This window comes from Callospermophilus lateralis, chromosome 4, assembly GCF_048772815.1.
Source record: "Callospermophilus lateralis isolate mCalLat2 chromosome 4, mCalLat2.hap1, whole genome shotgun sequence".
Taxonomy (NCBI): Eukaryota; Metazoa; Chordata; class Mammalia; order Rodentia; family Sciuridae; genus Callospermophilus; species Callospermophilus lateralis.
Window position 1 is genome coordinate 28,659,436 of NC_135308.1, and position 15,362 is coordinate 28,674,797.

General features: G+C 34.0%; 1 protein-coding gene across 1 annotated transcript in view; it reads left to right on the forward strand.

Moving 5' to 3' along the window:
• The window catches only part of Neil3 (nei like DNA glycosylase 3), a 43,184-nt gene extending 28,427 nt beyond the window's left edge, over positions 1-14,757 (forward strand). Inside the window, exons 7-10 of the mRNA XM_076852383.1 lie at positions 5,025-5,194; positions 6,653-7,073; positions 12,975-13,149; positions 14,575-14,757. Of these exons, the coding sequence (XP_076708498.1) occupies positions 5,025-5,194; positions 6,653-7,073; positions 12,975-13,149; positions 14,575-14,757 (949 nt within the window). The remainder of the gene's footprint in view (positions 1-5,024; positions 5,195-6,652; positions 7,074-12,974; positions 13,150-14,574) is intronic.
• The last annotated feature ends 605 nt before the right edge of the window (positions 14,758-15,362 follow it).

The window sequence follows — 15,362 nt, forward strand, 5'->3', positions numbered from 1 at the left end:
TGGAGAGGATATTTTGTTCCTTTAAAAAGACATATTTAGGTCTTAAAAACCATCTAGTTTGGAAATGTGCTGATTGTTGGTTGCCTGTTAATGAGAATTTAGTGTTGTTTGCAAGCCAAATCTTTTTTTTTTTTAAGTTTTTTATTTTCTTTTTATATAGAATGTATTTTGACATATTATACATAAATGAAATACAACTTCCTATTCTTGTGATTGTACGTACTGTAGGGTTACATTGGTGGTATATTCATATTTGAACATAGGATTCAAGCCAAATCTTAACACAGGCCTGCCTGCAGAGATATTTGAAGGGATGGAGCAACGAGAGGGCACAAAAGAAATGAAACAACCTGTGATGGCTTAGTCTTGATACAGTAAGCTTGCTTTGGGAAGAAAGTTTAACTGCTTAGTTGTCATCTTTAGAACATAGTTGAAAAGGGTCATGCGACCAAATGAATAGTGGGGTAATTCAGAGAATAAATCAAAAGCTGTAAGAACCAGAGCCTCAGGGACAGGAAACCACGAAGGTGACTTTACCTAGGCTCTACATATATATAAGAAGTAAAAACAGGACATGCTGCTTCCGGCTTAAGCTTCTTAACTTCAACCTTAGGATAATAAGGTGTTTATGTTTGTGTTTCCCCCCCACCCTGATTTTAGCAGAAGAAATATATTCTGGAGAACTCCCAGGAAGTGTTGGTGTTATAAGAGTAAAAATGTAGAGTAGAAGGAATGAAGTAGCATATGATTCAGTTGAAATAGAAGTTGAGTAGCAAGTTCTTTTTATACAAACCTTTAAATATATAAACCTTTTGTATATTTATACAAACCTTTTGTACAAACCTTTTGTACAAACCTTTATACCAATCTTTTGCATAACTTTCTTTTAGTTTTATTAGCATTTATATTGGCATTTTTAAAAAATCTATTTTGTTTGGACAAAGAAAAATCAATTGCTACCCATGCTAGTATCTTCTCTCCCTTGAGAAATTCGAAGATCCTCCACTTGTACATTATGCCCCTCCCATTCCCCACTTGGGGGTAATCTGAGGTAACAGTGAACCTGATAATATTTGCAAAGCACAAAGAAGAGGCAAAAAGGTCCAATAGAGATCCTTGTGAATAACTCTTTGTGATTACCTTAATTATCTTGGTGATCAAAAGAAAAAAAAAGGATCTCATGAAAGAGGTAGAAGAATAAATGCTATAGCAACAAAGTGGTGAAGTGCTTGACAGAGTTATTCAACTGAGTTAGAGAGGATGGTACCCTCTATAAGCCATTTGATTTGATAGCTGGAAAATTAAGATGATCTTGAAGAAAGCTCTTTCTGTGGAATATATAGATTACTATATTCCAAGGGGAGATCATTCTAAGAAAATCCTGTCCACATGTGTGTATAATATGAGGCAATGATAAGTAGTGATCACTGCTCTCAAGAAATACCAAACACAATAGAGGACAGATAATAAAAAGGAAAGTTCATTCTAGATGGGATAAGCAGATTAAGTCCCTGAGGAAGAGATTGTTGAAAAGATCTAATGACTTGTAAAGATAGGGGAATAGGAGAAAAGTTTTTAAAGAAGGTAGCCTAGAAATCAAGAACCTCTGGCTTAAGGAAGAGAAAGAAGGCAAGGATGATTCACCAAAGCAGAAGGAAGGAGACACAGACCAGATATCATGCATAGCCTGCTTGGGCATGGAAATAAGTTTCCATTTCATTTTGAGTATAACATGAAGTCTTTGGAATGTTTTGAACAGGCATGAACTCATTTAGATTTTAGAATATCACTAACTTGAAAAGTATTGACTGAGTGAGCTCAGAAACCTGCTGAAAGACTTCAAGCAGAGGGGCCATATGAACTGACTTGTGTTCTATGGGAATCACTCAAGCTGCTCTGAAAAAGTGACTGCAGGGTTATTGGAATGAAGCAGCAGCATCAGGAGCTTTCAATAACAGTGCAGGTGGTGAATGATGACTGGTAAAAAGTGGTTGTATTTAAGATATTTTTGGAATTTGAGGAAGGCTTAAAACTTATACAGTTTAGGGGGACTACTCTAAGAAAAAGAATAAAAAAATATGAATAGAGTTAGGCTCAGGACTAAGGATGTAGCTCAGTAGTAGAGCATTTGCATAGCATACCTGAGGCCCAGATTTATTCTTCCCCAGCACAGACATCACAGGGGGAAAAAAAAAAGGTTAGGTTCTCATGTGAATATTTAGAATAAGAAGTCATAACAGATTACTATTTTTAAGTACCAGAAACTTCAGAAAAATAAGAGCATTATTCCTTCACTGCCTGACTCAGCATGTAAATGCCCTCTTCCATGTTTGGGCTACAGACTCCTTGATTGCTCTGTCACATGACCACCAATCATACTGAATTTTTATTATCAGTGAATTAGAAAACTTTCTTTTATCCCACAGTTAGCTAATGAAAGTAATGTGTCTCTAATGTTTCTTGTAATATTTTCCTCAAGCGCTCTTTCTTTTCTGCAAGGATACTTCGAATTTGTGGTTCCCAAACTTAGGGAGCATCAGAATCTCTGAGTCCTTGTCAAAATACAGATTGCTGGGCCATCCCCAGAGTTTCTGATTCAGTAGGTCTGGACTGGAGAGCGGCCCAAAAATCTGCATGTCCCACTTGCCATGCGGTGCTATCACTGCTGGCCTGAGGACCTTACTTTAAGAACTTCAGCCCTTTTTTCCTCCCTCTTGCCTCCGATTTCCTTCTCTACCCTGCTGTTTGGGGGCTAAGGGTAGGGCACTGGAGTGGTATGTGGGTTGAGGGACCTTGCAGACTGGGTAAAGATGGCTCATGAGCAAGGAGTGAAGCAGCATTTTTTTTTGTTCAGATCCTGGTACTCAAGGATAAAGACAGAATCTACCTGCTCCTTGAGGTGACCAGGGCACATTGTCCCTAGATGATGAACAGATGTGAGATGACACTGGCAGCACATAAGCCCCACCTGGAATCCCCAGAATTACCACCACTGGTAGCATCTTGGCCTCCAGCATGCAGTTAGAGTTACTGGTTCCATTCTCCCTGTTCCCTACTTTTGATCGGTAGAAAACAACCCACTAAGCCATGAAAGGATAAGCTTCATTACCTTTATGGTAAATTTGACTCTGCAGCTGACTGTAGGATTTGCTGATGGGTTGAATGTGGAATATAAAATAAATAAATATTAAGGATGACATCTAGGTTTGGGGCCTGATTGATTAGGGCAAGCTCATGCCATTTACTGGGAGTTACCAATTGGAAGATCCATGAATTTTATTTGTACTAGTTTTTTTGTGACTCTTATGCCAGATTACCACAAATTTAGTGAATTAAAGCAACAGAAATTGATTTGCTCATACTCTATATGCCAGAAGCTTAACAGCAGCATCATTGGGACAATGATAAGGTGTGTGTAGGGATGTGCTCCCTCTAAAGACTCAAGAGGAGAATCGACCTGTTGGCTGCCCAAGGTCCTTGACTATAGTTGCACCACGACGTTTTCTGCCTATTTTTACATACCATTTCTCCTATGTAAATCACATCTTATCCCTCTGCCTCTCATAAGGATATTTGTGAATAGGTTAAGGAATCATCCAGATAATTTCCCTAAGTCAAGATCCTTCATTGCATCTGCAAAGGATCTTTTTCTTTAAAAAATAACATTTTATAGTTTCCTGGGATATAACCTCATACAATTAAGAGGCCATTATTCATCCTACTATCACATGTGAGTTTGAGATTCCTGATACATTCCAAAGTGGAGATTGGGATGAATTTAATAGTGGGTGATTAAGAAATGGGGCAGTATAGGAAAGAACACTTCCAAGTACTTCCGTAAGAAAAGGTGAAAATAATGAAAAGTTGAAAGCATACTGAAAGTCTGAAGGGCATTAAAATTGTGTTTACTTAATTATGAACAAATGCAACATACTGTCTTTCAGTGTAAATTAGTAGAGGGCAGGGATAAGGTGAGGTAAGAAAACTCTGTAGAAGGTCTGGTGTTCCATAGGAATAAGAAATACTAAGTGCATTAAAAGTCAAAGTAAGTAAAGATAAAAGAATCATAATGAGATGTATCTTTCAGATTTTCTCATGCTATTTATTATTTTACCAGACAAGCTTGAATTTAAAAACTGGTATAATTGTATGTAAGGAGGAAAATGCTACAGAAGTCAAGGTCACCTTGGAAAGTCAAAGAACTCATGTTCTGAAATGTAAGATACATAGACTTTACCTGGAAGAGAGTTTTCAATATTAATGCTTGAAATAATGAGACAAATCCCTGATTCTGCTATGGTTGCTTAACCACATGATGTGCTCTGTAGACCTACACCTGTCCATTTGACAGTGGGACTGTATCAGAGCTGTAGAAAGGCATTTTATATAACAACATATATTGTTATATAAATAGTCTATGAAGAATTCCATTTAGAAAATTATGATTTACATTTGTGGTTTAAAAAAATCAGGGTTGGTTTTATTGCTTCTGTACTATTCTAATAATAATTAAGTTGAAAATATAAAGTGGGTTTATATGAAGAAAAATAACACAAAGTTAAATATCTCTTTTCATTATTATAAATCAACTAACCCATATCTTGCTTAGCAGATACCAAAAAGAAATTCTAGAGTTTCTAGAATTTTCTTTTTAGGGTACATGAGGTAATGTAAATTTTCTCACTAAATGTTTAGTGCTCTAATTTCTGCATGATGTTTCTTTTTCTGATTTACTTGAATAACATTTTAGTTTTGCCTTGAAAAGTATCACTTAAAATATTTGTGAAATACTTCCTACTGGTTCAAAAAATAGCTCTTTGGCTCTAAATAAAAACTTTTATTTCTGACTTAAATGGCAAATCAGCATGGTTCAAGATGTAGTTATGACATCTAGCTCTCAGATATGACTTCTAAGCAATGAAAGAATTGGGTATTCATACTTTTGTAATTGATTCTAAAATACCCAGAATGTGTAAGAATAAGGCAATGATAATGTTAGTAATTAATTTTTAAAATTTTTATAGCAAACTGCCAACAAGAAATACTGTAGTCAGTTGGACATCTAGCAGAAGGGATCATCTTATTGACTTGGTGGCTCAGAAGTCCGAAGAGCAATGGACATGTTCAGTCTGTACGCTAATAAATAAGCCCTCTGCTAAGGCATGTGATGCTTGCTTGACCTCAAGGCCTATTGGTAAGACCAAATTTTGATTTCTAATTCATTGCATTTCCAAAAGGGTCATTTATACAAAGTTAGATACATATCTCACTTCATCTTGATATTCCATCACCAAGTCAAATGCTTTCTTTCTCAAAGGTTTAAAGGAATTGCCATCCTCTGCATGTACACCATGCCAATATTCTGTTGAATATTTTTTATAGGGAGGGAAAACATGCTTGTGCTAAAACAGTATGTGCCTTTGTATCTCAAAAAACTGAGATGATCACATCTGTTCTCTACTGTTTCTAATGAATTATTCAATAAAGCTTTGTTTTATGCAGATTTCAGCAACTTTCGAGTTTGTTATTCAGTCCAAGTGTTTCATAAATTGAAAGGGAGGATTTCTGTAAGAATATCTTTGCAGGTGGAATAGAAAAATGCTGAATTTTTTCTCTTCTTTATCCTTCCTACCCTTGTTATTAAAATCTTTACCCAGACAATTGTACTGATTTCATTGAAATCCTTCAAAATAACTCTTTATAGCTCACAATTTCATGCGTTCAGAGAATGTAAAACCTCAGAGGAAACCTGTGATTAAGAACCATCTCATTGATGCAGCTTCTATTGTGTTCTCAAAGTGTTATTTCTTTCTTTCAATTAGAGATGAGAAAGTTCATTCTTGACTTAAAGACCTCTACATTGTGTTAGCTGTCATATTGTGTTTTGTTCCCTGGGCCTGCAAGGCGGGCATCACCCCTTGCACAGCTTTGCTAATAGCTAAAGGGACTGCGCCTCCTATTTCCATCCCTCCTTCTTCAGTATCATTCAGCAGAGCACCCTCAGAAATCCAGTCTTAGATCTCCACATTATTTCAACATTCTCAAATGCCTTTACATATCTCACTGTTTTTGTGTTAATTTTTTCTGAGTATGAAAGACATATATCCTTAACTACAATTTAGAATATAGTACAAATTCCAGAATCCCAGGATATTTTGTTGAAATGTTTTATTTGATAAATATTAAGTCTGTATGATTCATGTTTACTTATTCTAAATAAGCCTTTTACTTGGCCTTGTCATTCACAAAAACATTACTGGTATTCCATACTACAGAGTCTTCTGTTAACCTAAAGCTTTATGAGACATCTTCTCTTAATTACTACTGCTTTAATGCTTTGTCTAATATTAACAAAACTGATAGCTGTATAACCTTTAAATGCTTAATATAAAACACTGCAAACAAAAATCTTTGTTAACTCCATATCTGGGTCCCTATATGTTGTTAATATTTTGCATTTTAGATAAAACTTCACTTCCTAACCAGAAAACAATTATAACTTGCTCAACCTAACTTTGCCTTATTAGTTCTACATATAAGTTCACTGCAATAAAGTGAACGAAATTTTCTAATCAAATGAAAAAAGATGTTTCAAATAGTCAATATATTATATTTTTAGGAATACTGCAGAATTATTTATCTCTTCTTTCAGATTCGGTGCTCAAGAATGAAGAAAATACCATTGTCTTTAGCAACTTGATTAAGTATCCTTGTAATAGCTTTGGAAACACACATACAGAAGTAAAGATGAACAGGAAAACTGTATTTGGAACTACAACTCTCGTCTTAACTGATTTTAGCAATAAATCCAGTACTTTGGAAAGAAAAAGAAGCCAAAACCAGATACTAGATGGGGAATTTCAAAACTCTCTTCCTACAAACGTTTGTCTTAGTTATACACAGCACCCCTCCAAGGAGAGAACAAACTATATAACTCAACTATCTAACAAAGTAAACATATCACCTTTGGTCTGCTCTCAGTCTGAATTATTTAGTCCAGCACATAAAAAATTGAAAACAGCCCACCACTCAGAACCAGATCTCAAAAGTTGCAACCCTGGATTTTCTAACAGGTATGATGCTTCTAACCCTTGTATTTAAGATATTTGAATTCAGCTTTGTTTAAGGTATTTTTGAGATCTTTGAGGTATTTGTACTGCATTAAGTTTTTAGAAGGCAGAAAAATCATCCATTGCTAAGAAAGTTGAATTGATTTTGGTAATATAAGTCAAACACTGAAAAACCACTGTTGTAATTTGCCTGCTTTCACTTCTCTCATTTATAATGCTAGAGAAGGAAAGGAAATAAACAGATTTCCAACACCTATAAAAAGTTTTTTTTTTTTTACCATGACCATGTGCATGCTTAATACAGAATATATCAAAAGCATAAAGAAAAATGCTTAAATTGCCCATAATAATACCAGTTACCAATAACCCCTTTTAACATCTTTTTATATAGAATACCCCTTTTAGCATCTTTTTCTATAGAATACTTCTCAACTGACAGTGAGTTACATCCTGCTATCCCCAGCATAAGTTGAAAATGTCTTAAGTAAAAAATGCAGTTAATATACCTGCTAAACATCAATCATAGCCTAGCAGCATAAGGACACTGAGTATTGGTTGTTTCCCCTTGCGGTTGTATAGCTGACTGGGAGCCCGTGGCTCACTGCTGATGCCCAGCATCAAAAGAAATTGTCTTGCTACATATCACCAGCCCAGAAAAAGATCAAAATTCCAAATTTGAAGGATAGCTCCTCCTGAGAGCCCACTGCTTTCACACCATGGAAAAGTTGAAAAATTCTAAGTGCAACCATCATAAGTTGAAGACCATCTAAATTTCCCTACAGTGAAAAAGTAGTACTGGAAAAGACTCTTTTGTAAAAGTTCAGTAAGTGGCCTCTATTTTAGAAACAGAAATCTGAGATACCTTTAGTGATGTTTCTGTTAAAGAACATAGTTGTATCTCATTCATTTATGTGGGATGGTATTCTCTATTTCATCCAAAAAGTCCCAAAAAGTATTCATGCTGTTTTTGTATCTGAAATGAAAATTGTAATTCCCATTTATAAATACTACGTGATTGAATGTGTTTTATGAGACTACCAGCTCCATTTCCAGAAAACTTCAATTGCTGATAACCAAGATGCAGAAACTTGAATAAATAGTGTCATCTCTTTTCTCAATAGTGGCAGCTCCTTAATATTGGGACAATCTTCTGTTGGCCCTCCTTCCCCCATCTCATTTCCTCCCTTTATCTGAGATTCCTAACCACCATGATATGAATTTATACCTCCATCAGAAAGAGATATTTGCCCACAATTTTGTTTTCTAAACTGCTTCTTTTTCATCAAAAAACAGGTGCCATATACCCAGCATTTTAAAATAAAGAGTATAACTTGTGAATGCAGGATATTCTTCGCATGCAATGGGAGACAGAATTATTTTGGGGTAAAGTAAATCTGGGTGGAATTCTGATTGCTAGCTTTTCCTAAGATTGCTGTGCTTTGCTAATAGGAAGATTACCTCCACTGGGCAGTGGATAAGTGGTTCTCCTAGACCAAAGTCTGGGAATTCTTAAAGCTCATTTCATAATATTTCTTGGACAGCTTTTGCTCAATACATGCATTCAGATCAAGTTTCCTATCACAACTTTAAATTTATAGCACTTAATCCCAATGATTTATTCTTGACTTATTTTTCAAAATACTTTCATTCATAATCTCTTATGATAACTGATTTAATTTCTGTCCATGATACTTACATTTGAATTAAGCTATAGTGGGCAAATTTTAAACTTAAAAATACAATATCTTTTCACTTTAACCTTTATTAGTGCCTCAATGATGGAAATTATGGAGGAATTAGTTAAGAATATCTGAATTGAGAAGCTATTCTATAGGAGAATTCATTTTGAGCAGCTTTTCTGTTCTGTGACTTAAGTGAAAAGAAGAAGTGATCGTTTTAAAATATTGTGTCATTCGTTGTACCCAGATGAAATATCTTGGCATATTTTTATTTCCTTAGTGCTTTTAAAAAAATCTTAAACAATTTAGCTAATGAATCATGGATTTAAAAAAAAAACATTAATGTAACCTTAAATTTAAATGATATCTTCATAAGCCATTAGTAATAGAATTACATGATTAATCACAGTACACAGTATTACTTAGAAATGCTGCAGCCATGTGAATGTATTGAATATAGGAACACCAGGACTGAGACTCCACAATCAATCAAGATCAACTAGCAGAATAAATGTCAAGTGATGAAATAAATTCACCCAGCAGCCCTTCTGCACCCAGCTACTTTACAAGGAATAAATTGCAAATTACTGTCATTTATTTCATTTTTCTCCTTGTCTGGCAACTACAGTGTTCATCTTGTGGACAAGACACCTAGCAGAAGCTCACAACATAATACTATTAAAGCAGGTGGTCCACTCAGAATTTATACCAAGTTAAATTTTTTGTTAATAATTACAGGGTAATTAATTTGGCTTTTGTTCTCTTAATTACTAGTCTCATCACCGTACTATGCATGCCATGTTGATGAGACATATTTTTGGATCGGTCTTTAAATGTACTTGAATGTTATCCAGCTCCTGGATTATAAATTAGATAATTGACCAATTTTTAAGCAGTTAAGAATAACTACTATAAACAGTTTTAAATCTTTGATGCAATTATTGTAAATAGAGAGCAAAACACAGTGATATGTTCCCAAAGTCATCATGTGTTCCAGGTTGAAATTTTTCCTGAACTGATGCAAAGGATGATTTAGAGGAGTGAAATGACATTGTCAAAATTATTAGCATTTTCTCACTGCCATCGGTGGTGTGGAATGTCTATCTCTAATCACTGGTGCTAGCACTAACACCTTGTTCTAGATTCCAGGTCATCCTTTGAAGTTTTCTCTCCCTAAGGATTGCAGAATCACAGACAACTAGGATAAGTCATTTACTTATCTTCTGTTTGTTTTAATCCTTGAAATAATCTCAGATGACAATATCTACATTCAATTGCACTGATTAATTGTAAATTTTTCAAATAGCATCTTTATTTATATATAATTTTATATATAAATAAAGGTGCTATTTGAAAAATATCTCCAGGTTGAAGCAAGTAGATTAGAAAATGTTGAATTAATTGTTGTTAAAGATGTCTGCCTTTAAAATTATATATAAAACTAAGGATTTTTTAAAAATTAACATAAATTTAAATGAATTTTACATTCAGCAAATGAATTTTAAAAGAATTGAGTAGTTGCAACAGAGAACACAAGATCCACCAGCCTAAAATGTGTTACCAGAAAAGTTTTACCACTCCTGATATATTATGCCATTTAGACATCCGTATTCAAAATGATAGACCTAATCATCAAAATCAACTATTCTCTATGCTAAACTTACCTATGAAAATGCTTAGCTACGTTTTAGAAAGTTTTAAAATAATGCTTGAAGCAAAGAGGAACCAAGATGTCCTCAATTAAGCAGAATATTTAATTATCCTAGATAATGTTTTCTATCATAAAATTAAGATTAGCTGTGCATATTTAGAGCCCATGTGATTGTGATCGCAGGTGGCATCCAGGATGTTGGTTACATTAACTCCGTGCTTGAAACTTAATGTGCATATGAATCACCTGGGAAACTTGTTAACATGTAGATTCTGATTCCTTAGGGTTCTGGAATAGGGGCAGTTAATTCTGGTAAATCTAAGGAGCTCCAGGTGAGGCTGATGTTTCTGGGCAGTGAAACACACTCTGAGTACCAAGGCTAGGATAGCATATGACTAGTTTTTCCTTCAACTTGATACCAAGGAGGAAACAAAATAGAAGACAGAAATGAACCAGAGGTAAGACTTTGAGGCCCCTCTTTCCTCCTCAATCCTACCCTCCACTTTTGCCCCTCTCCTCAGAGAAGCTTTAAGAGTAAACAATGTCAGCCTTTCCTTGGGTATGTGGAACCCTGGAGATCTCCAGGTTGAAGCAAGTAGATTAGAAAATGTTGAATTAATTGTTGTTAAAGATGTCTGCCTTTAAAATTATATATAAAACTATGTTTTACATATGTATATTTTAATAAGCATCATTTCACTCATTGCTAGTAATCTTAATTGTTTTTCTTTTTTAATTTAAAGAAAAACACTATGAAATCACTTTGATTTTTAAATCTCTCGACTTTTCTTACACTGTCTAGATATTCACCCTCTCTTCATGTTAAAATTTTAATGTCACCTCTTTTAGAGGCATTTTGTCAAATGGAAGGTTATGGAAAAGAAAAGCTCATTACTTCTCAGCTTTGTTTTTGTTGTTGTTGTTTTTTGTTTGTTTCTTTCCATACTGGGGATTGAACTCAGCTGTGCTATTTCTAATTTGATATTATGCGTCTCAAATATAAGCCACCATCCCTACCCTGGAAAATACGCCAGCAAAGTAGTGACTGGTTAAATATCTGTAATGGTTTCCTTAATATTACCCATAATTACTTTCAGTTTACAAATGACTGCCATAGGAACATGTTCGAAAAAAGCTCTCAGAACGTTTAAGTTCATCCCAGCAAACATTTTTATTTATTTATTTATTTTTAATTTTTATTGTTGGTTGTACAAAACATTACATAGTTCTTGATATATCATATTTCACACTTTGATTCAAGTGGGTTATGAACTCCCATTTTTACCCCGTATACAGATTGCAGACTCACATCAGTTACACATCTATTGATTTACATATTGCCATACCAGCAAACATTTTTAAAGCAATATATTTAAGCATCAGTTTTAAAAGTAGGTTTAAACAAATTTTATCCCAAATAAAATATCATATTCTCTGAACATTTCAATTAGGATGCCTTGAGGCACTATTATAAAATCAGGTATCTGAAAAATGCAATTTAGGAAGCAGGTAAAAAAGAAAACTGATTTTTAATTTTTTTTTAATAATTTAAGAATGATATTTGTTTTTCTTTAGAAATTTCCCCCAAAATAAGAAAGGATGTACTGTTTAACCTTAAAAAGTTAAAAACTTTTAGTTTTGTTTTGTTGGATTATTTGTTTTGTTTTGGGTGCTGGAATGAACCTAGAGCTTTGCACATGCTAAGCATCTACACTACTTCTGAGCTATACCCCGAACTCCTGGTTTTTATCAATGTGAACACTTTTTATTTTCAACTGGCTTATTAAAAGTCTATTATAAAGGCATGACTTAAAATATGCAAAACATAGAAAATTAAAAATAGCGAAGCTCTTTTTCAGAGAGAAAATTCTGCTTATACAGCTAGAGTACAAGGTCAACTCCTCAGCTTTGTTCAGTGAATACGCGAATGACCTCCAAATACTCTTGATTCTAATTGTAGGGGAGATAAAGCTTCCCTACTAGCTTCACAAAATACACATTTCTGCTCTTCTAGGCAGCCTGTTTCTTGCTAGAATATGATTGCAACTATTATAGTAGCCTTGATCAAAGAAAAGCATAGAAAATTGTCTTTAAAGTGGACAGTAGAAAGAGTGTCTCTTTGGCCTTGTCAGAGCCATTGATGAGAGTTTCTACCAATGAGAAAATAATTAGAGAAGATTGTGACTCTGCTTGCTTTATGGGGCAAGGGCCAGCTAGACCTGAGAATATTTTAGAGGAAATAAAACTGTCCACACTGAATACTGGGTAAAAGAAGAACTGAATATCAGAAAGAAAACTTAAAATTTAATGTAATGGATACACAACAATTCAGCTGTCTTTATTCTTCAGAAATTTAATTTCTGTGCTTTAGATACATAGGTAGCTTGAGAAGTGAATTAGAATTATCTTGGAAAACAATTTAAAAGGCAGTTTGTGCAATTACCTAAAGTTCATGGTGACCTACTTTTTGATATAATTTTTCCTATAAGCAGACTTCTAACAGGTACAAGTAGAATGGTGTGAATGATCCCCCTACCACTTTTGCTGTAATTATTTCATGACCTGTCATTACAGTGAACTCCAAACAAATATGACAGCTGGTCCTTGTACCTTAAATAATGGCGGCCCTCGATGCAGTAAACACAACCTCTGCTGTGTTCTGCGAGTTGTGAGGAAAGATGGTGCAAACAAGGGAAGACAGTTTTATGCTTGTCCTCTGCCTGGAGAAAGACAATGTGGATTTTTTGAAGTAGGTGTAAGATTTATCAAGTTTACTATGGTGTCATTGAATTTTGGTTATTAAAATGTAACAAACAGCAATGCTCTTTCAGTTTTACCTTTATATTTTAGTCATATTAGTATTCAGTCTAAAACCTGAATGTTAAATAATTTAAAATTCAAAGAGGTTCAGAGAAATAATAATAATAGAGAAATAATAGCTATTAGACTATCAGAGTATATCATATTTATAATCACTAGCATAAAAATTTTGCCCTTGGTTCACAAAGATGGAAAGGTATTGACTAACAACTACTGGTATACTCATGTGGTTAATAATCCAAAATAAGAATTTGCTCTTTCTAACGTCAGTGTTCTATCCAACTTTTGGATTCATTGGACAGATGTACATGAGGAAAACAATGTATATGCCTTGAATTTACAATAACGTTAGTGAACAAGTTTGACCAAGGGGGAAAAAAAGAAAAAGATGATAGCACTAAAATAATTTTGTTGTATTCCTTATGACTTTCCAGTCTATGGGGATTGTGTCCTTGAAAATTAATCTGAATAGGAGACATTAATCTGGATTTCCTTCAGTCAGTCTCACTTTCTGCATTTCTCTCATTATGAGACTCACAGGCATAGTGTGAATCTATAACTTAAAGGCACACACTTTTCCAAGTTACACTTCATCTAATATATAATTGAAAAATGAAAATACTGACCTATTTCAGTGCTGGAGCAAAAATTTTCTAGTTGGGTTTATTAAAAGATAAAATATCTGTCTTCAATGTCTTTCCTTCTTAAGAATTTCCTAGGGAAAATTTGATAGTGATTTTACACCTCTGAACAGGATGTAACTCTATCCTCATAAATCCATAAATTTTCTCCTCAAGAAGCTTTTAATAGATACAATGGAAAAAATAATAATAATATTAGCAGTAATAGATTCCTTCATGCCCCTCTTGAGGCCCAAATAAGAATAATACAATGGAACCTGCCTAATTTGGATATGTTCCTATTACAGTCTTTCTTTTCCTAAGAGACTCAGGAAGTTTAGCATTAGTGTTATGACAAATATTGGATCTTGTGAGTTTTTAACTTCAAATATAAGAGGGAACTCTAGTGATTATTACAGATTCTGATAGTTTTCAATTATTCTTAATAAAGGGAAAGAGTTTCTATATCTTCAGATATTTAGGAACTGTAAGCTCATAATTAAGACAATTTTCTGTGTGATTCAAACACGTGTAAAAGAGATGCTTCTTAAAGGACAGAAACTTTATTTAAGGGCAACAAGTAATGGTTTATGTCTGTTTTACAATCAAATTAATAGCAATAGGAGTGAAGCCAATATGACACCAATCAAACGAGCCTTGGCCTGGTCTGTACATCACAGTAACTTGCTCATAAAGTTTACACTCCTGTGTTTTTGTTGTTGTTGTTTCTCTAGTGGGCAGATTTGTCCTTCCCATTCTGCAACCATGGCAGGCGCTCCATCATGAGAACAGTGCTGAAGATTGGACCAAATAATGGAAAGAATTTTTTTGTGTGTCCTTTTGAGAAAGAAAAACAGTGCAATTTTTTCCAGTGGGCAGAAAATGGTCCAGGAATAAAAATTATTCCAGGATGCTAATATTTTCTCTTTCTGTAGAATATCTGACACTTAATCCTTTCAAACTTTTTTTTTCTTTATTCTGATTTCTTTTACATCAATGTTTATAGCAGCACAATTCATAATAGTAAACTGTGGAACCATCCTTTCAAACTTTTTAATAAGAAATGTTGTAAAATACCTGTGGCATATGTAAATTAAGTATTTGGGGTATTTGAGAAGAGTTTTTTTTAAATGTGTATCATCCATCTATTCTGTGACTTTTTTCTTTTATCTTAATGTACTCTGTTCCATCAGATGGGCAGCATATTCCATCTATAATGTATATTTAATGCATGTAATAATCACAATAAAGTTATCTTTAGTAGGCTCTTGGTCTCTTGAAACTTCTTTGAGGAAGCCTTTATTTTTTAGTATAAGACTGGAGCACACTGTAATAATAAGATACTACATAATGAATATTTTTCCCAGGTATTACCAGTATTTCTTAAAATGATTAAAAGAATTTTTTTGTTTTTTTTTAAACAAAAATCTAAGATTTGACATCCTCTCTATGTAAAAGAACATTTTATTCTGTTCAACAAACATTAAGTTCCTCTGAGATGCAAGGAAAATGCCAAACCCCT